This window comes from Penicillium solitum (assembly GCF_028829755.1).
Source record: "Penicillium solitum strain IBT 25940 chromosome Unknown utg000001l_segment0_segment0, whole genome shotgun sequence".
Taxonomy (NCBI): domain Eukaryota; kingdom Fungi; phylum Ascomycota; class Eurotiomycetes; order Eurotiales; family Aspergillaceae; genus Penicillium; species Penicillium solitum.
In genome coordinates, this window is record NW_027072121.1 from 5,491,773 (window position 1) to 5,516,415 (window position 24,643).

Here is a 24,643-nt window from a genome sequence, read left to right on the forward strand (position 1 = left end):
CACCCGCCGTCTGGTATCTCTTGTCTTTGTTCGCCAATGTCGGATCAATTTGACACTCTGGGATAATGGATCAATCCTGGAACTGACTAAATACCTTGAGGCATACAGCTGCATTGATTGTGACCGATCTGTCGCTGCATCGCTGATCCAGAACAATCGCGGCTGCTAGGTTTGCCGTGAGTAACGGCAGACTCTCAAGATGTTCACTTTCACTCCCCTCCTCGGCGCCCAGTCGTCATCTTCGAGGGCATCGCAGTCTATCCTGGAGCTTGATGGAGGCATCAAGATCCTAGTGGATGTTGGCTGGGATGATAAGTTTAATACCCTTGATTTAGCGGAACTTGAGAAGTGAGCATGCGATCAACGCGTTTCCTCGTTTGAATTCAGATGAGCTAATATTACTATCAGGCATATTCCTACACTTTCCCTCATTCTCTTGACACACGCAACGCCCGCCCATATTGGCGCTCTAGTCCATTGCTGCCGAACGTTCCCCCTCTTCACGCAAATCCCAATCTATGCAACGAATCCCGTCATCGCTTTCGGCCGTACGCTCTTACAAGACCTTTATGCCTCCGCTCCGCTTGCTGCCACATTTCTACCCAAGGCTTCTGTTTCAGAGCCGGGCGCATCGTCAGCAGGATCTGCGACTGTGTCGGGCGGAGATACCGAAGCCGCTGGCAGCACAAGCCGAATACTTCTTCAATCGCCGACAGCGGAGGAAATTTCTCGATACTTCTCTCTCATTCAGCCACTTAAATATTCCCAACCACACCAACCTCTCCCATCGCCTTTCTCTCCGCCGTTGAACGGGCTTACTCTCACAGCCTACAATGCCGGTCACACCGTCGGTGGAACAATATGGCATATCCAACATGGGTTGGAATCTATTGTTTATGCAATGGATTGGAACCAAGCTCGCGAGAGCGTAGTCGCGGGTGCTGCGTGGTTCGGTGGCTCTGGTGCCAGTGGAACGGAAGTCATTGAACAGTTGCGGAAACCCACGGCCTTGATCTGCAGTACAACGGGAGGCGATAAGCTGGCACCTTCCGGGGGTCGGAAAAAGCGAGACGATCTCCTCCTCGACATGATCCGAAGTAGCCTTGCGAAAGGTGGAACGGTCCTCATCCCTACAGACACAAGTGCGCGAGTTCTTGAATTGGCCTACTCACTAGAACATTCTTGGCGCGATGCCGCAAATGGTGACAAAGAGGATGTTCTTCAAGGAGCTGGGTTGTATCTGGCTGGCAAAAAGGTTACCAACACCATCCGACTCGCTCGAAGCATGCTGGAGTGGATGGACGAGAACATTGTCCGCGAATTTGAAGCGGCAGAAAGCACAGATGTCACGAACGGGCAAAGGACGGGTGGACAGGACAAGAGCTCTAACAAGGGCGGGGGGCCATTCAGTTTCAAACATCTCAAGATCATTGAGCGCAAGAAGCGACTTGAGAAGCTGCTGGCAGAGCCCGGACCTAAAGTAATCCTCGCATCCGATACATCACTAGACTGGGGCTTCTCAAAGGATGCGCTTCGACAAGTGGCCGAAGGACCCAACAATCTGTTGTTGCTGACGGAGTCGTTCCGCAAGGATATAAAGACTGAAGAATCGAAACCATCACAGAGTTCGACAACAATTGGAAGCATGATTTGGGAATGGTACGAGGAACGAAGAGATGGCGTGGCTCTAGAGAAAGGATCAGATGGCGAACACATTGAACAAGTCCACAGCGGTGGACGAGAACTGTCTTGGACAGATGTGCAGCGAGCCCCTCTCGATACCGGGGAGCAGTTAATATACCAGCAGTATCTCGCGACTAAGCGCCAACTTCAAGATACCTCTCAAACACTTGGCCAAGAAACTCTTGAAACTGCTGCGGATGCCCTCGATGATGGATCGAGCTCTACCTCTTCCGAGGACTCGGATCCCGAACAGCAGGGTCGCGCGCTGAACTTTTCAGCCTCACTTGCACACGCTACTCGAAGCAAACTTGCCGTTAGCGACGAAGATCTGGGCATCAATATCCTTCTTCGCCGAAAGAACGTTTATGATTATGACGTGCGCGGCAAGAAGGGCCGCGAGCGCATGTTCCCTTACGTGGCACCGAGAAAGAAGGGAGATGAATATGGAGAATTCATTCGCCCAGAGGAGTATCTCCGAGCCGAAGAACGCGAAGAGATTGATATGCAACAACGGCGCACCGATGCCGAGACTAAACTTGGTCAAAAGCGACGATGGGATGATACCACCGGCCCCCATGGACGCAAGTTATCTGGCGGCGCAGCAGGACGGAAGCGTCCTCACATTGATGGCAAGAAGATCGACGATGATGATCTCAGCCTTGCCACCGATGGTGAAGACGCCGATGTAGCTGCGGAGTCTGAAGATGAAGCAGAAGGCCAGTCATTCGAAGGCCCCGCGAAGGTTATTTATCATACGCAAACCATCACTATCAACGCTAGGATTGCCTTCATCGACTTCATGGGCTTGCACGACAAGCGCAGCTTGGAGATGTTAATCCCACTCATCCAACCTCAAAAATTGATCCTGGTTGGTGGCATGAAAGAGGAAACGTCAGCATTGGCCGCTGAATGCCAGAAACTTCTGACAGTCAAGCTCGGCGCTACGGTTTCTGACCCTGCGTTTGACTCGGCTGCCATTATTTTCACTCCGGCAAACGGTGAAGTCATCGATGCAAGTGTCGATACAAATGCATGGATGGTCAAGCTGAGCAATACGCTCGTTCGACGCTTGAATTGGCAGCACGTCCGCAGCCTCGGCGTCGTTGCTCTCACAGCACAGTTGCGAGGACCAGAGCCTGCCGACATCGGGGAAATAGAAACATCAGGCAAGAAGGTCAAGCAGCTGAAAGACGAAGCAGCCTCTTCCGCTGTTGCCCCAACATTGGAACAAGCAGACACAAAAATAATCGACAAGGTGGAGGTATATCCTTTACTCGACACTCTCCCAGCTAGCATGGCTGCAGGAACCAGATCTATGGCTCGCCCTCTTCATGTCGGTGACTTGCGATTGGCCGATCTTCGCAAACTGATGCAATCTGCTGGTCACACTGCCGAGTTCCGAGGCGAGGGAACACTTCTCATTGACAAGTCCGTCGCTGTGCGCAAATCGGGAACGGGCAAGATCGAAGTTGAAGCAACGGCGCAGTCTTCACTGGCTCGGCCTGGTGGCCGTGGAATAGGTAGCTTCCTTGCTGTCAAAAGGAAAATCTACGAGGGCTTGGCTGTTGTTGCAGGCAGCTAAGGCTATACACGTGACATGTATTTCTATCTTTTCCCGGTGTATAACTTCATGATTAATAAAGCATTCATAGCCACCTCTTTCTTATCAACACCAAGAGATTTATAATCAAGGAAGTTTTCTTCTAATAGTTTGCCTAAGTTTATGCCACATGTAGTATTCTATGCAAAAACAGCATTATCATCGACGCACAATTTTAACCCGAAATCAACACAACCCATTTCTAAATGCCCAAAACTTCAAACAAGCAGAACGTAGTCTATATCTAATCCGTGATCTAAAAAATGAAACCACATGTCAACGTGGTGTAAGAGACGAATATGTCATCTAAACAGCGGTCTCGCCTGACTCTCCGGAATCATTGCCATCGTCCTCGGTGGGAACTTCTCGTATGATATCATTGGTCTGAGGACCAGTATATTTTCTGCAGAAAGAAAGTAGAACATGTCAGTATCCACTTGAATTATGTTAGAAGTATGGGCTAATCATAGGTGTCTCTTACCCTCGAGCTTCAACCCACCACCATACCAAAGCAAAAGCGGCAATAAAGCCGCCAACACAGACGGCGTAGTTCCTAGGCAGGACATGTTAGCATGCTTTTTCATGTCTGGACATCAATCGGGCTCAAGCGCCTTACATATTCGCGGGCGTCACAGGAAGCTGTGGCGGGAAGAAGAGAATTGTACTAATGAACAAGACCCAGACAACAGCAATGTAGTTAATAGGAGTACCCCATTTGCCGAGGGTAAAGGGGCCTTCAATGAATTTGACTTTCGATTTATAGAGCTGATGGGCGAGAATGACAGACACATAAGACAGGTCTAGTGCCGGGGCAGTGATGTTGAAGATTGCAGTTGCTGTTTGCGTGGAGCCAATGGCGATGCAGTTCAGACATATGCTGAAGATAACCACGAACCACACTGCATTGACAGGGGTATGAGTGCGAGGATTGACCTTGGAAAGGAACCTATAATGTATTAGTGCTGAACTTGAATCAGGTGCAATGGTTGGAAGCATCCTACTTTGAAAATGGAAGCGCATCGTCTCGAGCAAAGGCATAGGCCATTCTTGTATCTGCCAGCATGGCTGAACAACCGGTGAAGAATTGGACCAAAATGGCAAATGCCCACATGATTGTGCCACCCCGCTTGCCACCGGCATTGAGGAAGATCTGGGCTGCGGGAAGACCGGTAGGGGAGGCTAAGATCCCTTCGAAATCGGTTAGACAGAAGCACATTGAGACGGTTAGGAGCCATCCGAGTGCGCCGGATACTAGGACGGCTGTTTGGATAGCAACTGGTCCTCGCACGGCGGCATCATGGGTTTCTTCAGACATACTAAAAGGAGGGTGAAAGGTTAGAATGTAAGTTAGAAGGAATGAATTTCGGGGTCGCATACTGTGTCGTCCCATCGTAGTCGGTCATTGTCCAGGCAACAGATAAGAAGCCCAGGAAAAAGGAAAAGACTTTTGAGCCCCATCCCGAGCCATCAGTGAAATGGCCGAAGACCCAGGAGGCCGGCTGCAGATCAGGTGTAAGGGTAATCAGCACAATGCAGATACAGATAGTCGCCCCAACTGTGAACTCATTAGTATAAGTTCGACAACAACGTTCCCTTGATACACACTATTAATAGGAGCAAACCAAAGAATAATTCGATGCAAGGATTTCGTAGTCAATGAACAAATCACCCCAAGAATGCATAGAATTGCGATTGATACTAGAACGGTCTCCAGCGCCGTCCTTGAATGATATCAGCTTAGAAACATAACAACTGGGGCTGGCTAACTTACGGTGCATAGGAATACTTGCCATCGACAAGATCCGAATTCATACTGACACATGCCAGCAACATCTGACTGACCGTGTATGCCACACTGGAGACTCCTGCTGTCTGTCCAAGGAGGTTACACCAACCCTGAATCCAGGAGAAAATGGGGACCTGATCGGGAGGTACGACGTGTTTTGTAACAAAGTACATCCCTCCAGCCGTTGGATATGCCGATACTAACTCTGCCACGGAGCTTCCAATGCACATAGCCATGCATGAACCGATCAACCAGCACCATACAGCTGTGGCTGGGCCACCAGCCGCTAACGGTGAACCAAATGTCGCCGGCACGGAACCGAGGACCCCCAGAATAGAGATGGCATATGAAACGGTCGACCATTTGGAGAACTCTCGTCGTAACTCCTAGTCCGAGCAGATCGTTATCAGATTGTGCCCCACTATGATCGTCACAATGCGTTGGGCGCCAATACCTGCTTATAGCCGATGCGAGCGAGCAAGAGCTCATCATCATCATGAATAGTCGCCATTGTAGGTTGAAGAAGAGCCGGTGTATCTGCTCTTTCTCCCCTTGACTTGCGATCCGGGTCTGGTTTTACGGTCAGGTCCATGATAAGGAGTATGTGACCAATGTATATGCAAGGAGCTTTAGGGGGAAAGATAAGGGGGAAAAAGAAAAGAGAAATATCCGAACTTACAGGAGTCCTGTATTATATCTACGTTGTACGGGAGTTGGGTAGTCGGCTCAGGCTAGACGGGAGCCATCAAAGCCGAAAAGAGACGGTGAGATGAGCACACCAGGGGGAAAAATATATGCCCTAAGGACCTTGAGCCGGAGCTAGGATTAGAAATCTGACGTGATTGGAGAGAATATGATAAGTGTAAAATTGGACTTGGAAAATGATGGCCAAAAATGATGGCCAAGTCATGCAAAGGCGAATTGCTTTGCCCAACTAAGGTGCTGACAGGAGGACAAAGCTCTGGATAGTAGGGGATGTCGACATGTGTGCCAACAATGTATTCGGAGTGATCAGAAGGTGGGATGGTCTCCGGCTCTAGTTTACCTCTCTAACACGGAGTTATGCAGAGTGGGTGACGAATAGCAGGCCGTACTACATTTTATTGAGAAAGGACAAGTTGGCAAGTTGATAACGCAATTTCAAAATCATTTGAGCATGCTGTGTTCTATAATAATAGTAACATTTAAGGCAGAGGAAGAAGAAGAAGACGAAGAAGTACAGAACGACAGCGGGATGGCCCACGTGAAGAACCTCGGAAGTACGTAAATCCGAGTGAGTTTAGGTGGTCAATCCGGTATATCGTCAACAACGAGTCTCTTGTGATTCGTGATTCCCTTACTCTGTTCCCGTGATGATTTGTTGAGACTGTGTATCTTTTCTCTACATCTCTCAATCCCACCCTTGTGTGACCTCTCTCGCCTTTTTCACACTCCGCGGCATGATCCACCATGGCCGACCCTTCAATGTATAACACCATGGGTCAGGGATCTAGCGAAGACCCCTCCAATCCACAATACATGGCTCAGGCTCCCTCTCAGCAATACCCAGCTGGGTATCCTCCAGGCGCCGCGCCTCCACAACCAGGAGCGCCTTACGCCAACCCAGCGCCAAATCAGTGGGCCGCCTACGGCTCACCACAACAACCGGGTTTGGCGAGTCCCGGAATCGCATACAATGCACCACAGCAACCAATGGGTGCAGCAGGAGATCCTGGTATGGCAGGTCTAGCCTCTCAGATGACTGGTTTGGGAATTGCAGCAGATACGGGGGCCAGGGCACACCGGAAGAAGCACCGTCATGCTCACCACGATATTGGGGGTAGTGCAGCACCCCCGGCGCAAGGATTCAACACTGGCATGGACCAAGGGGGCTTGCAGCAACCGCAGCAGCAACAGCAACAATCGCAGTTCCTGAACACGGGTTTGAACCAACATGTTGATCGACCAGTTTCCCCGGCGGTGGGGTTGGTATCTGGGCAGTCTGTCGCCGCGATACCTGGAATGCAGACTGGTGCAGGTTCTGTCCCTACTTCAGGCCGAATTGACCCAGAGCATATTCCCAGCATCCCACGATCGCGCGACCTGCCCGCTCAGTACTATTTCAATCATGTCTACCCGACAATGGACCAACACCTCCCCCCACCAGCGGCGATCCCGTTTGTGGCTCAGGACCAAGGCAACTCCTCTCCTAAATACGCTCGTTTAACACTCAATAACATCCCCTCCGCCTCTGACTTCCTTACCTCGACCGGCTTGCCATTGGGTATGATCCTGCAGCCCCTCGCGCCTCTGGATCCCGGCGAACAACCGATCCCCGTGCTGGACTTCGGGGATGTTGGTCCCCCGCGATGCCGACGATGCCGAACATATATCAACCCATTTATGTCCTTCCGATCTGGCGGCAGCAAGTTCGTCTGTAATATGTGCACGTTCCCGAACGATACGCCTCCCGAATACTTTGCGCCGCTGGACCCATCTGGTGCGCGTGTGGATCGCATGCAGCGCCCTGAATTGCTGATGGGAACTGTGGAGTTCACGGTCCCGAAGGAATACTGGAACAAGGAGCCGGTGGGCCTTCAAACCCTCTTTTTGATCGATGTCAGCCGGGAGTCGGTTCATCGGGGATTCCTCAAGGGTGTTTGTGCAGGTATCAAGGATGCTCTATACGGTGATGATGAACCATCAGAGGGCGCCGAAGGCGATGAATCATCACGGAAATTGCCCGCTGGAGCGAAGGTCGGCATTGTTACGTATGATAAGGAGGTGCACTTCTACAACCTGAGCGTATGTGTTCCTCATTATGCTATGCTTTCGTCTATTAACACGTCCACAGGCATCATTGGATCAAGCACAAATGATGGTTATGACTGATTTGGATGAGCCATTTGTTCCGTTGAGCGAAGGTCTCTTTGTGGACCCATATGAATCGAAGTATGAGATCCCTTATTCCTGATCTACTACAGATCACTAACTATGTTTAGGTCTGTGATCACCTCTCTTCTCAGTCGGATACCCAAAATCTTCTCTTCTATCAAAAACCCTGAGTCGGCTTTGCTGCCGACATTGAACTCGGCGCTCTCCGCACTGCAGGCTACAGGTGGCAAGATCGTCTGCGCGGTGGCTAGCCTACCTACCTGCGGTCCGGGACACTTGGCGATCCGAGAAGATCCTAAACTTGCTGGGACGGATGCGGAACGGAAACTTTTCACCACGGAAAACCCAGCTTGGAAGAAGACGGCAAGCAAGTTGGCCGAAGCTGGCGTGGGCTTGGATCTGTTCATGGCAGCCCCTGGTGGCACATACCTCGATGTGGCAACAATTGGTATGTTGAAAGCGTCATTGCGCCCCATACAGAGTATTGGCTAACATGGTTTATAGGACACGTCTCTAGTCTCACCGGAGGCGAGACATTCTTTTACCCTAATTTCCATGCTCCACGCGATCTCCTCAAGTTACGGAATGAAATCGCTCATGCCGTCACTCGTGAGACAGGATATCAAACCCTGATGAAAGTCCGATGCTCCAATGGACTTCAAGTGTCCGCCTACCACGGAAACTTTGTCCAGCACACGCTCGGCGCTGATCTGGAGATTGCCGGTGTTGATGCCGACAAGGCTATCGGTGTTCTCTTCAGCTACGATGGTAAACTCGATCCCAAGCTGGATGCTCACTTCCAGGCCGCTTTGCTTTACACTTCCGCAGATGGTCAACGCCGTGTCCGATGTATCAACGTTGTGGCGGCGGTGAATGAAGGAGGCATGGAGACGATGAAGTTTGTCGACCAGGATGCCGTGGTATCGGTTATTGCCAAAGAGGGTAAGTTGGATAATCTACCAGAAGACGTTGACTATGTATACTGATACCACCATTGTAGCCGCCTCGAAAACTTTGGATAAGAGCCTCAAGGACATCCGATCCAATATCTCAGAGAAGACAATCGATATCTTCAGCGGATACCGCAAGATCTTCTCCGGCTCGCACCCACCCGGCCAGCTAGTTCTACCTGAGAATCTGAAGGAGTTCTCGATGTACATGCTCAGCTTGGTCAAGTCGAGAGCATTCAAAGCCGGGCCCGAGTCATCAGACCGACGGGTGCATGACATGCGCATGATCCGGGCAATGGGCTGCACAGAGATGGCCTTGTACCTCTACCCTCGCATTATCCCCGTGCACAACATGCAGCCGGAAGATGGATTTGCGAACGAGCACGGACAGCTCCAGATCCCGCCCTCCCTGCGAGCCAGCTTCTCTCGTATTGAAGATGGTGGTGTCTACATCGTGGACAACGGCCAGGCAATTATCCTCTGGCTGCACGCGCAGGTCTCACCCAATTTACTGGAAGACTTATTCGGGCCGGGCCATGACTCCCTCCAAGGCCTGAACCCCAACACTTCGTCCCTGCCTGTGCTCGAGACTCACCTGAACGCACAGGTGCGTAATCTGCTGCAGTACCTGTCGACGGTGCGCGGGTCCAAGGCCGTAACGATCCAACTGGCTCGACAAGGCATGGATGGGGCTGAATACGAGTTCGCCCGACTCCTGCTGGAGGACCGGAATAACGAGGCCCAGAGCTATGTGGACTGGCTGGTGCACATCCACCGTCAGATTAACCTGGAGTTGGCTGGTCACCGGAAGAAAGAGGACGGCAGCGAGGGCGCATTGGCTAGTTTGTCAGCCATGCGCGCTCCATATTGGTAGATACCTGATCCGGGATCCTCCGTCCAACCCCTCCCTTTCAGGCACCGTTCCCTACCGGTTGGTTCCCCTGGCGATCTAGACTGCAGTGTAAGCTGCAAGAATGAAAGCGGAGGGGGCTTCATTGGTGGGGCGTTGATGGGGGTCGGGGTCCAGCTACCTAGTCCCACCCAGACTGGGAAGGTCCACCGGTGACTGTGACACTGACTTCAGTGGCTTACAGAGGCACATTGATGGGAGTGAAGTAGCATCCGAGCTCAAGTGTGAAGTTAAGGGGAAAAAAACCCCGAATAATTGTGAGACATGGGAGAAATCATTTGTGTATACCAGGGGTAGTTTTTATTATTATTATTGAGAGTTCTTAGTGTCACAATCTCCATGCACATGGCAAATGCCATTCTACAGCTATTGCCAAAGGCCTTTTCAAGGTGGTTTTAGTCGGACTTTAGCAGGTCAAAGCCAAATGATCTAGACGATAGGAGCCCTAATTTAGAATCATTTGGGGTAACATGATTCTATCAGAGAAAAAAATTAGGAAACATAATACTCTGTGTACAATGCAGAACATGATATTTGCCCAAAAGAATCCAGACTCGATCGCCAGGTACGCTCAGTTGTCCAGGGTCCAGATCAACGTCAGAGGCGTCTACAGTAGCGGGGTGTTGCTAATATGTCATTGGCTTAGGGTCTCGGGGTCTTTGACACCAAGTCCAACACTACATTCTAGGTATTCTAGGCATTCTAGGCAATATTGTACATAGTATTCTCATGTAAGAGGGTCTGAGTGGAGTTGTCAGCTCTCACCTACCTAGTAAGGATAAGTTTGTATAAGAATTATCGACATACAAAGTACATGGAAGAGCCAGGCCGGTCGGATTGGTAATTGCAGTAATTGCAGTAATAATCTGTAGGATATATCATTATTGGCTCGATTGATATTCTTTTAGAATACTGCGTATATTGTACAATATAATTGTCTTGGTACTATCCTACTTGCCTCATTATGATGTTAAAGTACAGCACACACCTTAACTTCTCCCCTCGGCACTCATTAGTTGCCAACCTTAGAATATTTGCCGCAAACCTTGTTAGACTTGAAAATTCTAGATTCTGGAATTTTTCTTGGGATTCTACAATAATTTCCCCGAATGTCATCCGAGGAAGGGGATAGAAGTCTTGTGGTGGCCAACACATCCATAGAACGAGCTCCAAACCCCCAGTGGTTCCTGGCGAAAAATGGGAGATAAGTGGCTGAGTAGCCATGCTTCCGAGCTTCTCCCATGTTCTTTGCCATAGAGTTTTGCTGGTTCAGAGATTTTTAGCGATTCCTTCCATCTGGTTGGAAGAACCCGCGGAGGCGGCCGGATGGCCATGACGTGGGGTTCAAGGGGTTGTGGGCACTATTGCCACGCTGTCAGTTGGGGCTTTTAGGCGATCAGTGGGGCAATTTTATAGGTGGTCGCCTGTATAAGCACGCAGAAATCTCTATACCGACACGCTTAAACTATGGTCTGCATAGTAGTTAAAGTAGAGGTTAACTAACTATACGACGTGCAGGTAGCGGTGATGCCCTAACTGGTAGCAATGCAGATGATGCAGATACGCAGAACAATTTAGGATATGTAGTATATATCTTACACATCTCATATATACTACTGCAGTTGAATTCTACCCAATTAATTGTTCACCGATCCGGGCTTTCTCAAGGGCTCGATAGAAACTCCTGGGGGGCGAGACGCTCTGGATTTGGTTCCACCCTTTCTCGAATTTCGGTTTTATTTTATTTCTTTTTAATTTTAATTTTTTTTATTCTTTCGCCTTTTCGCCTTTTGCCTTTTCATTGACCCACATTTCCCTGAACCGATCCATGGCTCGAGGCAGGGGTGGCTTCACACGTTTTCTTTCAGTGCCTGGATGGATCTCTCAGGGTCTTTATACATCTCTTTCAAAAATCTATATAAACCCCCTCGTTCACCTCGGAGATTTCTATTCTTCATCACACTCACTACAAAGTACAATCAGTACATTCCTTCTTTTTCTATATTCATTCTCTTCAATCTCGAGATTGACTCTCGTTGCATTCTTTACATCTGTCGACCAGATTAAAAAATCACAATCTCAACTATATCATTCTCTTATAACATCTCACCTGTCAAGATGATGTTCACCAAGACTCTCGGCCTTGCCGCTCTCTTCTCCACCATTGTCTCGGCCCTTCCCCAGGACATGGTCCGCCGCTCAGGCATGGTCCGCCGTGACGGCGGCGGTGTCAAGATCACCAACAACCTCGCCCAGGACGTCTACGCCTGGTCCGTTGCTGGAGACGTCGGCCCCATGCAGACTATCACTAGCGGCGGTGGCACCTACTCCGAGACATGGCGCACCAACCCCAACGGTGGTGGCATCTCCATCAAGCTGGCCCTCGACCCCGAGCAGAACGACGTTCTCCAGTTCGAGTACACCGAGGCCGGTGACACCATCTTCTGGGACATGTCTTGCATCGACATGCAGGCTGGCAACAACAAGTTCACGGACTTCGGCTTCTCTGTCATTCCTTCTGATGAGACTTCCACTTGCCCCACGGCCATTTGCACAGCTGGTGACACTGCTTGCTCTGCCGCTTACCTCCAGCCCACTGATGACCATGCCACCCACGGCTGCCCCATCAACACTGCTCTTGACCTGAACATTGGCCAGTCCTAGATTTGTCCAATATCTGTCCTGTGCCTTTGTGTTTTGCCGGTTGAACCGTGCATCCTTTCTTTTTATACCTCTTCACGCACATCGCATCTAGCCCTAGCCGGCAGATGATTTCTTTCTTTCACATATTACCCTAGATGGTGATGACTTTTTTTGAGATGAGATTGGTGATTTTTTTTGGTTATGCAACATGTTCGGTTGATTCGACATGTCTTCTCCCCATCTATAGCAGGTTGATTCCCGCTGGGGCAGGATGTCTCGTCACGAGCTATGATTTTTTACGGTTTTTAGAAATACCCCCCACACTTGGATTGGATACGGAAAAATGGGAGTTATATGGTGGGGGGATAGAAATAGACTTGCGAATAGATAGATGATCATCAGATCTTGAAGATTTACACGAAATATACGATCTTTACTTCCAAAAGCTTTCTCAAATCTAGTATTACATTTTACATTGGCCTTCAAACCACTTAAGCCATTTGGCCAAGGCAAAAGGAAAAAAAAAAGGACCTAAACTTGAAAAATCCTGGGAGGCAAAAAAGCCCTGGAAAAGACCCACGAGCAAAGGCACAAACCGGTAAAATCCCCGAATCCACAGACGATCACATACTTTCTACACCAACATAGGAAGAGAGAATAGTGGAATAGTGGAACCACAGAAGATTCTGCCTAACACACCGAGAACAAGTATGATCACGCTCTAGAACAAGTGATTGACAGGGACCCTTAACAGACCCCAACACACAAATCTCCCATTCGCAGATCTGACTCCACCTCTCAAGCCCGTTGTACAGAATGTCGATCCTCCGCCAGTCGGATGGGCGGATGGCGTTCAAAGTGTCCACTGAGGGGTCAAGTGGCTTCGATATTTTCGATTGGAGATTTCCGACTCATAGCCTCGATCTGGTTTGCTGGATCTTTTTCGTTGAAAGGGCCGAGGTGTGATTAATTTGGCTTTTGATCTGCGCTTTTGCGCTCTTGAACAACGATTTACGGTGTTGTCATTACAAAGTATTCAAAGTTTTAGTGTGTGCGTTTTTTACTATATTACTTTCGTCATAGGGCTATAGATTGCTCCATAGTATGTTGTACAACGCAGGTACACGTGCGTGGTATGGAATCCTGGGAGGCAGGTACATAACCCATAACCAATAACCCATAGACAGGTACATAACTCAAAAATGCCGAGTTACCCATTCACGTTTAGCAGACTCTGTCTGTCAGGACTGTTCCTATTGAGAGGCGATATTGATAAACTGGGTGAACCATTCGTCATCAACCGTGGAACATTTCGGTTAAATGTTGTGGATGAACTAATGGGGATAAACCGGAAGTTGAAAGAAACTGATTATTAAGGTTATTCCATCCAATGGATGGGGATATGCTTAAAGATTTCTCCAACTCTTTTGCCGTTTAGTCGTTCCAAACCCTCCAGGGCTTTTCTCCGTCACATGCCAAGACTACCGGTTTTTACTCGGCACATGGCTTAATTCTTGGTTGCGCAGTCTAGAACCATTGTTAAAGAGTGGAGATCAATCCTTGTCAACTCTATTCTCATTGAACAGCACAGTAGAATGTATTTAGCATTCAAGGGGAATTTAATGTTGCCTGTTATGGCTTGCCCTGTTGGGTAGACCGGGTGCTCTCGGGTAGAACTGTGACTCACGGGCTTCACCGTCGAGTACCAACGGGGCAGGTCATATTTGACACTGCTTTAACTTTCCATATTTGTCAACAGTGTGCTTTTCTTTGCGGTGTGGAATGTACATATCGTAGACCTTGGTGCCCAATGACTTGTATATATGATCACGTGAACATGTGTCAGTAACCTCCACATTTGAATAGCCAGTGTTGTCTCCATTCAAACTGGATGTCTCGGCATCCAAAGTGATGAATAGCATAGACTTTCTTTGTCGCCGTTATTTTTGGTGTAATGGTTGGAAGCCAAGGCATCTAGACCTCGACATTTAGAGGCACCAAGTAGATCTGGATTTAAGTTTCATTATTGCCGATCTTAAGAAAGAATATGGCTTGTTGGATCTAGAGACAACCAGAATAGGATTAAAAGCATATCCATGGTTTATATCCATGGCATGTCTGAGGGCAGTCAAAGTACCAGCCGAGGTGTTCACCTTCGGAGGGAATGGTTCGTTCCCCGAAATTGAGGTGTTGTGTCCAAAGTAGCATAAAATACAGCCTTTGTATGGACTGTCCATAAATCGGAGTTATCAGTATATTGTGTGATATTGAGCGTGAAAGGGCATTAGGGAACAAAGGAAGGAAAGAGCCATCGACATACTAACGTAATCGGTAAGCGAGCCGGCCATGTAAGCCAGCCGGCCACCCAACCCAAAACGCGTCCATGATTTAGCACTTAGTTAGTTCAACCACCCACTATGCCACCAATTCGCTCCCAATCCTCTAGAAATTCAATAGAGCAAGAGGGTAGGATTCTGTTAGCTATCCAGGCTTTCAAGAATAAAGAAATCTCTTCAATTCGCGAAGTGGCGCGCCGTTTTAATATACCACGTTCAACGCTTCAAGACCGATTACGGGGCCACCAAAATCGCGCGATTTCTCGCGCAAATTCATCTAAATTGACGGAAATCGAGGAGGAATCTCTTGAAAAATGGATTCTTTCTATGGATCTACGTGGAGCTCCCCCCCGTCCTTCTACTGTTCGAGAAATGGCGAATCTTCTTCTCGAAAAACGTGGAACTACCCCGGTTATTTCGGTTGGCGAGAAATGGGTATATAACTTTGTGAAACGGCATCCTCTCCTCTCCTCCCGATTCTCGAGACGCTATAATTATGAGCGTGCGAAATGCGAAGACCCGAAAGTTATTGGAGAGTGGTTTGATCTTGTCCAAAAAACAATTCTTCAATTTGGAATCGATCCCGACGACGTTTATAACTTTGATGAGACGGGTTTTGCGATGGGATTGATCTCTACGGCGAAAGTGATTACGAGGAGTGAATATTACGGTCGGCGCTCGCTTTTACAACCTGGAAATCGTGAATGGGTGACTGCTATCGAATGTATAAATGCTTCGGGTTGGGCCCTCCCTCCGTGTATTATTTTTAAAGGCAAAGTCTTTATTGAATCATGGTTTGACGGCCTCCCGGAAGATTGGCGATTTGAAGTTAGTCCGAACGGTTGGACTTCTGATGAAATTGGACTTCGCTGGCTTAAAAAGCTCTTTATTCCGACGACTTCTTCGCGTACGAAGGGGATATATCGGCTCTTAATACTTGATGGGCATGGAAGCCATTTAACCCCGAAATTCGACGAGATTTGTGAGCAAAATAAGGTTATACCAATCTGTATGCCAGCGCATTCATCTCATCTTTTACAACCTCTTGATATCGGCTGTTTTGCGGTATTAAAACGATTATATAGCCGGATGGTTGAGATGAAGATGCGGAGCGGGATCAATCATATTGATAAACTTGACTTCCTCGAAGCATACCCCCTCGCACGAATTGAAGCTTTTAAATCAGAGACGATTAAAAATAGCTTTAGAGCCGCTGGTTTAATACCATTTGCGCCTGATCGAGTGATCTCAAAGCTAAATATTCGTCTTCGAACCCCTACCCCCCCTCCGAGTAGGGGAAGCGATTGGGACCCGAAAACGCCCTCGAATTACATCCAATTACAAAAGCAAGCTTCGTCAATTAAAGCATTGCTTCGTACAAGATCAAGGAGCCCCCCAAGTCCTCTCAATTCCGCTATAAACCAGGTTTTAAAGGCATGCCAAATCACTATGCAATCCGCCGCATTTCTTGAGAAGGAAGTTGGCGATTTACGCGCCGCCAACGAGAAGCAGAAGCAAAAACGGACTCGGTCTACTAGGACTATCGTCCACGAAGGGGATCTCTCAGTCCAGGAGGTTCGTGAGCTACGTGCAGAGCCATTTGAGACCCAAGTAATGCGTATCAATACCTATCGTGAGCAGGTTTCGCAAGGTTTACAACAATCTGTACGGGCCGGGCGAGCATGTGGAATATGTAGATTGCCAGGGCATAGAAGAGAGACATGTCCAGATAGAGAAACCAGCTAGTTGAATTAATTTAATGGCGTTGTGGTTGAGATAAATGCATTTAAAATTAATATATTAGGCTGGGTGGCCGGCTGGCTTACATGGCCGGCTCGCTTACCGATTACGTTAAGTGAGTGTAGCTGCCTCAGGCATCAACTGTGACCTAAGGCTCTAACATTTTTGTTCAATGAAGAATAGGAAAAAAAGACGAAGAAGGGAAAAAAGAAGGGAAATAAGGGAAATAAGGGATGCATGCAAGAACGACCGGAGTCAAACCAAAGCAGTCCAGGCAGTGGAAGATCTTTGGCACTTCCCTCATACACATGTGCAAGCCACCTGCTGTTGAGGATATTAGTATTCGGTTGCTCTTTCCTGTCTCTCGCACTTTCCAATGTTTGTTTGTTTATACACAAAGATATATACAGAGACACAATGCTCGCTATGTCAATCTCAGAAGTGTGTACACTTTCCTAAGACTTTCATTATCAGAATGGTTGAATGTAGCACAAATATCTGAAAATAAAACAAACCGCAAGTGAAATGTTATCTCAACTAAACAACAGATAATATTCACAAAAAAAGGAAAATCCAGATCTATCTAGCCTTCCTCTGAGCCCGCCACTCCCTCCACCGCTCCATGAACCTATGCGATCTCATAGCCTTGATAAACGCATAAGCAACAACCCGATATATGATCGTGCAAACACCCAACGCCATGACATTCATCGGCCCACTCTTATCCAAATTGTAGAGCTTAAGCACTTGCTCACCGGAATCAACAGGACAACTCCCACTAGCAAGCCTCTGAGAATCAGAGCAATGAAACACCTGACCATGCATTGAATACGGCGCCAGATTAGCAATGGCATACTTAATCGGCGAGAGATGGTTCAGTGCCTGTAGCACATTGTGGACATTCAGACTCATGACGCCGCCGAGGATTGTCGAGATGGAGAGTAGGATAGACGTCACATTGACGGCGAAGCCAACGTGCGAGAACAATGTGCAGAACATTATACCGACGGACTCGCCGCAGCTGATTATGCAGAAACAGTTGAATGCACTGATGAGGAACATCGTTACGGTGCGTTGTAGGTTGTCTGCGAAGGCAGCCAAGGCGCCGAAGATCAGTGATGAGATTATTTCGAAGGGGATTTCGATTGCGGTGTAGCTGAGGATGAATGTTGATGCTGTGTAGCAGTTGTCTGCTTCTTCTCGGTAGAAGACATCACGTTCGCTGGGGTAAATTGCGATATTTTGGAGCATACCTATTTAGGAGATTAGTATGTTTATATAAAAATGATGTCCAGTGAAGAGAACCGGAAAAGAATGGAGAAAACTTGCCAACAAAGTACAACGCTGCAAACTCCTGAATGAACCCCATACGTGATTGCACAGCCGCATAATCATTCTTCAGCGGCGCAAAGAAAAGTGCCATGATAATCGCGATCCCTGGAATCTGCATCGACCGCGCCATAACCAGCGGCGGCTGGCGCCAGAAATTGATTACGGAGCGGTGCAATACCAGTGGGAACGTCACTCGGAATGGAAGCATCTGGCGCTTGAGACTTCCTAGTTCTGCGGGTGTGGCAATCTGCGACGTCTGCCGGTCTAGCCCTAACTCGAGAGGGCTATCTTGCCAGCAGGAAATGAGGCCCTTCACACGCTCACGCGTGACGAGTTCACGGTCTGCTTGCTGGAGATCGACCGTGATGAGATCCAGGACGAAGTCTGCTGGGTTGGTTGTGCGCGGACATTCGTGGCCCTGCTTGGCGAAGTGCCCGAGCATTTTCGCTCCAGGGCCTGCGTAGACGGGGTAGCCGCCACGGGCCAGGAGGAGGACTTGGGAGAAGTGGGTGAAGAGGTCTGAGCGGGATTGGTGGAGGGTAAGGATTAGAGTGCGGCCTTCGGCGGCGAGGCTGTGAAGGAGTTCGATGATGGACATTGCTGTGAAGGCGTCGAGGCCGGAGGTTGGTTCGTCGAGGAGGAGGACTTTAGGGTCTGTGAGGATTTGGATTGCGATTGTTACGCGTCGCTTCTCGCCGCCGCTGATGCCTTTGATGAGGTCGCTGCCGATGAGGTTGTCGGCGCATTCCTTTAGCCCCATTTTAAAGAGGATCTCTTCTGCGCGTCGGTTCTTTTCTTCGCGTGTCATCCAGATTGGGAGGCGCAGACCTGCGGCGAATCGTAGACTCTCGCGGACGGTTAGTGAGGGCATCAATGCATCGTCGTCTTGCGTTACGAAGGATGTCACTGAGCGGATCACACTCTCTGATGGTACAGCACCGTTGTATAACATGTTGCCATGGACGCGGTATTGTGTCCCTACGGAACCGTGTAATCTGTGGGCTATGGAATTGAGTAGCGATGTTTTGCCGCTTCCAGATGGGCCCATGATAATGTTCAGCTCTCCCGACTGAAACTCAGCGGTAATGGGTCGCAGGATCTGTAATATGCTCGCGGTTTCCCAGGGGTGTTGTCTCTTTCGAATATCCAAACCATACTTGTTAAGCGATATTGCCACTTTGCGCGTCTCTTCTGTTGGGCGGATAGCGAGCTTAGACTTTCCACTAGTTGGGTCTCCTTCGGTTCTTCGTGCTTGAGCAACATCTATGGCGAAGCGGTTGTATTGGAGTAACAGACCGGCAAAGAGATAGTGGGCAACGGCAAACGCAACTAACACCACAATAGGCCGCCAGATCCAGTGGGACGGCATTCCTAGGCTTTCCATAATATAGCGCCCAGTGTATTGCTTGCAGGCCGGGTCTAGAGGGTCATCGGAATATGGACAGGCATATAAATGCCCGAGTTCTGACCCATTAGGTCCGATAAACTCGTTTGCACATAGAGCCCCAAAAATGTAGAAGGTGTAGGCACACCACTTCAACCACCTCACATAGACTGGGATCTGGTTAGACTGGACAAAGTATCCACACGCAAAGGATTGTAGCGTGAAGGATAGGTTTGCCACCAGACTAGCTCCAGGGAAACTCCGCGCTACACCAATGGCCACTGCAGCAAATGTTACGGCAATGTAGTGCGTGAGCAGGGAAAGGACGAAGAAGATAAAAAACTGACCCGCATCCAGACGATATCCCACCATGAAGTAGAAGATGAGAGAGAAAATCAACGGCACGGGAAGGTCCTCTAATGGTAGCCGAGCTGCCCGTCGACTGAGAAGGAAAGCCGGCACACTAACCACCCCCTCGTTGCGTTCACGGTCAAACAGGCGAATATCAATAGTCAGCCGATAGGTCTCATATAGCAGAATGAGATAGCCGTTTAAGCTACTAGCAGTGTATAGACTGCCCTCCCGCGAGCGAATCCCTGCCTGACTTTCGTCAAGCCGCAGGAAGATCCAACCATTGATGACAGCCATTCCAACGGCTTCAAGAAGACTGCCAGCGACACCCATCGGGTCACGAATGGTAGTCTTGAAAGTGCGAGATGTCAAGACGCGGAACTGCCGACGAAATGAGACCTGCTTCGTAGCTCCGGCCTCCAAGCTCCCGACCTCGGCTTTCGGTGTCTCCTCTTCTCTTTTGCCCTCTGCCTCTGTCTCTGTGGTTACAGTCAGCTTCGACCGCCACACCTCCCTAAGCCGCTCAACCCGAAGATTCGAAGCAGCCTCAAGCGCCTCCGTCCGGTTATCAATCGCAGCAAGGTCGATCAAAAACTCTGCCGGGTTGACGAACGGCGGGAGAATATGTCCGCTCTCCTCGAAGTGCGTCAAGGACCCTTCCACCGAGCCACTATAAACCGCAGCTCCCCTTGCCAATAGCACAAGGTTATCAAAAAGACTCCATATCTCAGAGCGCGGCGCATGGATCGAGACAACAACCGTCCTCCCATCCAGCGCAAGACGCTTTAGTGTCCTGATAATCTGGAACGCACTGGTAGCATCCAAACCGGTGGTAGGCTCGTCGCAGAAAAGCACAGATGGATTCGCCAGGAGCTGCACGCCGATACTGGTGCGTCTTTTCTCGCCGCCACTGCAGCCCTTATGGGCTGTCGTTCCGATGCAGGTGTCAGCGCATTCTTTTAGGCCTAGTTCGAGGATGACCTGTTCCACGATTGCATGGCGCTCCGCTGGAGTTGTTGGTGGCGGGAGGCGGAGGTCTGCGGAGTACCGCAGGGTCTCGCGGACTGTTAGCGTTGGAATGAGGACATCTTCTTGCATGACGTAGGCACTACGGATGCGCGCGATGTCGGGGTTGTCGTTAAAAGTCGTTGTTCCGCATGTGTTTGCTCGGGAGAGACTCATTCGGTTGGCCATTAGGTTGAGTAGGGAGGTCTTGCCTGAGCCACTGCTTCCGATAATGGCCGTCAAGCTTCCGCTTGGCATATAGGCGGATACATTGTCCAGGACTGTCTTGCTGGTTTTTGAGGGCCTTTGACCCCGCAAGCGCTGCCAGATCTGTGATGGTGAAGTCTCCCATATTGGTGGGGTGGTGTTGACTTCGAGGGATAGGTTGCGGACTTTGATGCATACTGGATTTACTGCGCGCAGAGTGAGGTTGTATGCAGTGTCTCGCACATCAGCAGGGAGACCCGTTTGCTTTGCGCTCAATTCGGTGATGATCTCGTCTTTTTCCATGGTGGATTTTGCCAGCGTAGCGAGATTGGATGGGCGCGAGTCATGTAGCAGGTCATCTCCCCCGTACAAGTAAGACTTCCCTGTTCGGATATGCTACTGTATGCAGGTGGACTCGAGTCAACAAGGATGGGGTGGATGGGGCGGGATGACTGCAGGATGATGATCCCCGGATTTTCCCAAAAGAAAATCGAATTCTGGGACGGCTCGAGTCTGCAAAGGCTAATTGGACATCAGATCCTTGTAATTCACCTAGAACAGTCCGAGCAAATTAATTCTCCTTACCCTCGGACTTACCCCGGACTATACTTAGCCTCCGAATTTTTTTAATGCGATTGGTCTGTCACCCCGCAGCAACGTGGTCCTTGCCTAAGCGAGGAGCTGTCGGACGTGGGGGCCACCTGTTATAGGTGCATCACAAGAGTCACAAGAGTTACATAGTACACATAGGTAGTATATTGTAAAATCGAACAGGTTGATATTCAAATAATACGTACAAAGATACCTAAGAACACAAATATGTTTGAGGCGAGTGCCCTCTTAGAAGTCCTAACTTCTCGTGTTTATAACCCCGGATATACAGTCATGCGTAAAAGCACTAATCTGACTGCATTATAGTCAAGGATATTCCTAGAACAGCCAGTAAAAAGAACAAAGAAATACAGTAAGGAGATGCAAGAGATCCAAGTCTAGACTCTGTGATCCTCCCCAATACACTTGAAAGAAATAGACAAATCCGATACTGTACAAGGATGAAGACCCAATTCCTATTCGGCCACGCAAGAAACCCCAAGGAAAATCTGAATATATACAATCACCTAAAATCAAATAACAAGACCAGACCAGGCCTGGCCACATTCCTCCAAGCACAAGAACGCCTCCATCAACTCATGAGATCATCCAACCTCGCGACATCACTCATCCACATAAATAACACCAACTCGACCTTTTTTTTTTGGATAGGGAGCCTTTTTGGAAGGAACGGCTTGGCGCCTATATCGGGCCATGCAATGCAGCCAGGGAATAATATGTCTTTGACATTGGGAGTCCGCGACGCACCGATGCTCGCAAACTGAAAAAGAAAAAAAGAAAAACACCAACGCAAACGTAATAATAGTACCCCCGGCCTCCGAGATGCAAATACATATGCATCATCATCACCACAGTCACAGTAACAATCAAATCAAAACGCCACATAGTACAGCCTCGTCTGAGGGGTGATCATCGTGTCCCGGTGTGGGACAAAGGGAGAATCCCCTTTCCCCGACGGGAATAATCAACAAGGAGAGAGCAAGGAAATAAATCAGGTAAAGTAAATAGAAAATCACAGGGTATCAGAAGGGTAAAAGAAGGGGGGGAGCCGGAAGAGAAGAAGGCAGGATATGGGGGAGGACGATTCAAGTAATCAAGAAATCCATATTCATATCACGTATGATCTTTTCCCAGTCCCAACTATCCTGGATCCGGGTATCCATAATCTCCCAAACCCGCGTAACAACCTTGAAAGCAGGCTCGATGTTTCGCAGGTTAGAGTAGGACTTGAGATTCTCGAAGCCCTGCGTGATGCGTTGGCGCTGCTCGGCCAAGAACGCAGAACAACCCAGCAGGAACAGTGGCATCAGCACGATACTAAAAGCGGATGCATCCTGTGGCAGCTGGTCCAGGTAGTCCAGCCCATCGTTGACGACCTGTGCGATTTTATCGCTCGGTCGCGAGGGCCGGATCGTCCGGTACAGGTATACCCAGGTTGACTGGCGGTATAGCTGGGCTAGACACCAGTTCGGTGTGTCGGGCTCGTGCGAGGTCTCCCAAGTGCGGATGGCCATATCAACCGAGACTGCTTCGCTTAGTGTCTGGTAGTCCACTGCTGGCTCATAGCCCTCGTTGAAGCGTTCGCGGATACGGTCGCGGAGCTGGGTTATCTGCGAGATGTAGTTGAAGAGACCATCGAACACGCCGAGGAACATCCCCGCTGACACGCCGGGTACACAATTGGGCATGTGCAGGTCGTTGTGCAAGAGATTGGGACGGCGGTCAAGCGAGGTGAGGGAGTTTGAGACGTCGTGGTACTGGAAGAACTCGACGATGAACTGGCGGAATTTTTCATTCCGTGGCTGTTGTGACAGCAACAGATACCGGGCGGCATCCATGTGCGGTCGGTATTCGCCGTTTGTTTCACCTTCGCAGATGGTGTTCAAGCTGAGGGCGATGGTGGATGCGATGATCGGGTCCTCGACTAACAACCGATCATCCTCGTCGGGGCTCTTGGCGGCTGATGATGACGCATTGATATTATCTTTCAGATCTTGGATAGCGTGATGGAAATGAAAGTACTTTCGCTCTCTCAGCTTTGGTTCGGGATCCAAACCTGAGAGATGCGATCCGGACAAGCACATTAGCGAGTGCATCAGCCCCCTGTGTTGTGTCGCCATCGGCAGAAGAATCTCCTTAAAGGGATTTGAATCATCGTTGATGAGTGTCAGCACGCGACTGAAACCGTACACAAAATGGTCCAAAAAGCGACGGTCGACATCCGTTTCGATGCCGTCGATGAGGAGGGGTAAACTGCGCGGGATGGCTGTAAGAGACTGGGATCGAGCTGCAGGAAAAAAACGAAGTTAGCGCATCAGGAACAGTCAAAATCAAAATGTAGAATGCACCTACCATCAGCCATTCTCTGTCTTCCACTCTTCCAAATCTCCTTGAGTGGGTAGCCTTCGCAAACGACTGCATTCTTCTGGCAGTTTTGACAACTATCCCCTGTTAGACCCCAAAAAAAAAACAACTCAGTAGTCGCAACACAATAACTCACGAAGGCTTCGTCTCATCACACTTCTTCTTTCTCCTCCGACAGGTTATACAACCAGTCTTGGAACGACCTTTAGTGATCTTGGCCTGACCTCCGGGAGCTGGCAGCGGATGTTTGCGTGGGCGTCCACGTTTCCGTGGAACAGGAGCGGGAGCGCCCGACTCCACATCCGCCTGTTTGATACTCAACAAGTCATCGTCGAGTTCTTCCAGTTCTTCCACTTTAGGCATCTCCATAATATCACCCAATTGCGTGGTATCGAAATGCGAATATCCCTTCACCTGTTCATAGTCTTGGTACTCTTGGTCGACCGACGGCGATTTCTCGCCATTCCAATCCAGTGAATCGACTGAAGCATCATCGGTGCTAACACCGGTGCTGGCGCTGGATGTGCTGCCTCGGATGACGGAGCCCCGAATACTTAATGAAGGTATGGGAATATCCGATCGGTGACTCTCCCTCTCTTGAATGTCAGAGTCATTCAAATCCGGATGGGTAAAATATGAGGTATGCATGGACAACATTGAAGAAGAAAGGGCATCCGATAAGAGCCCAGATGCACTCTCTGCTGACGAGAGGGGGGAAGGCGGGCTGTCGGGTATAAATGGAGGGGGAGGTACTAAAAGTACGGGAAAATGTGCTTGGTCCGCCACAGTGCGTGTGATCAGAGAATACACTTTTTCCGTAAGGAAATTCAAAATAGTAGCTGAGCAAAGAGGCGGAAAAAAAACTA

The 24,643-nt window shown here is 49.3% G+C and overlaps 6 protein-coding genes across 6 annotated transcripts; 3 read left to right on the plus strand and 3 right to left on the minus strand.

The window, feature by feature from the left end:
• Positions 1–43: 43 nt before the first annotated feature.
• On the plus strand, positions 44–3,265 carry N7455_002080 (cleavage polyadenylation factor subunit CFT2; the record flags this gene model as incomplete). The annotated part of the gene is made up of 2 exons (XM_040951453.2): positions 44–348; positions 409–3,265. Exons 1-2 carry the CDS (start codon positions 200–202, stop codon positions 3,263–3,265), a joined length of 3,006 nt encoding a protein of 1,001 aa, XP_040817669.1. The 5' UTR covers positions 44–199.
• A 324-nt stretch (positions 3,266–3,589) lies between these two features.
• Positions 3,590–5,661, minus strand: N7455_002081 (uncharacterized protein; the record flags this gene model as incomplete). Its single annotated transcript, XM_040950987.2, has 8 exons — positions 3,590–3,686; positions 3,765–3,836; positions 3,900–4,229; positions 4,285–4,599; positions 4,661–4,838; positions 4,889–5,004; positions 5,055–5,455; positions 5,524–5,661. 8 exons carry the CDS (start codon positions 5,659–5,661, stop codon positions 3,590–3,592), a joined length of 1,647 nt encoding a protein of 548 aa, XP_040818431.2.
• Positions 5,662–6,518: 857 nt separating this feature from the next.
• Positions 6,519–9,767, plus strand: N7455_002082 (Sec23/Sec24 family protein; the record flags this gene model as incomplete). Its single annotated transcript, XM_040951415.2, has 5 exons — positions 6,519–7,853; positions 7,903–8,000; positions 8,051–8,391; positions 8,448–8,885; positions 8,944–9,767. The coding sequence occupies 5 exons, from the start codon at positions 6,519–6,521 to the stop codon at positions 9,765–9,767; spliced, it is 3,036 nt and encodes a 1,011-aa protein (XP_040817549.2).
• Positions 9,768–11,921: 2,154 nt separating this feature from the next.
• N7455_002083 (putative extracellular thaumatin domain protein) lies at positions 11,922–12,467 on the plus strand (the record flags this gene model as incomplete). The annotated part of the gene is made up of 1 exon (XM_040951945.1): positions 11,922–12,467. One exon carries the CDS (start codon positions 11,922–11,924, stop codon positions 12,465–12,467), a length of 546 nt encoding a protein of 181 aa, XP_040818621.1.
• A 4,634-nt stretch (positions 12,468–17,101) lies between these two features.
• Positions 17,102–21,104, minus strand: N7455_002084 (putative ABC efflux transporter; the record flags this gene model as incomplete). Its single annotated transcript, XM_065604220.1, has 2 exons — positions 17,102–17,775; positions 17,828–21,104. The coding sequence occupies 2 exons, from the start codon at positions 21,102–21,104 to the stop codon at positions 17,102–17,104; spliced, it is 3,951 nt and encodes a 1,316-aa protein (XP_065462711.1).
• A 1,394-nt stretch (positions 21,105–22,498) lies between these two features.
• Positions 22,499–24,434, minus strand: N7455_002085 (Zn(II)2Cys6 transcription factor; the record flags this gene model as incomplete). The annotated part of the gene is made up of 3 exons (XM_040951544.2): positions 22,499–23,700; positions 23,766–23,854; positions 23,914–24,434. The coding sequence occupies 3 exons, from the start codon at positions 24,432–24,434 to the stop codon at positions 22,499–22,501; spliced, it is 1,812 nt and encodes a 603-aa protein (XP_040817857.2).
• Between the last annotated feature and the right edge of the window lie 209 nt (positions 24,435–24,643).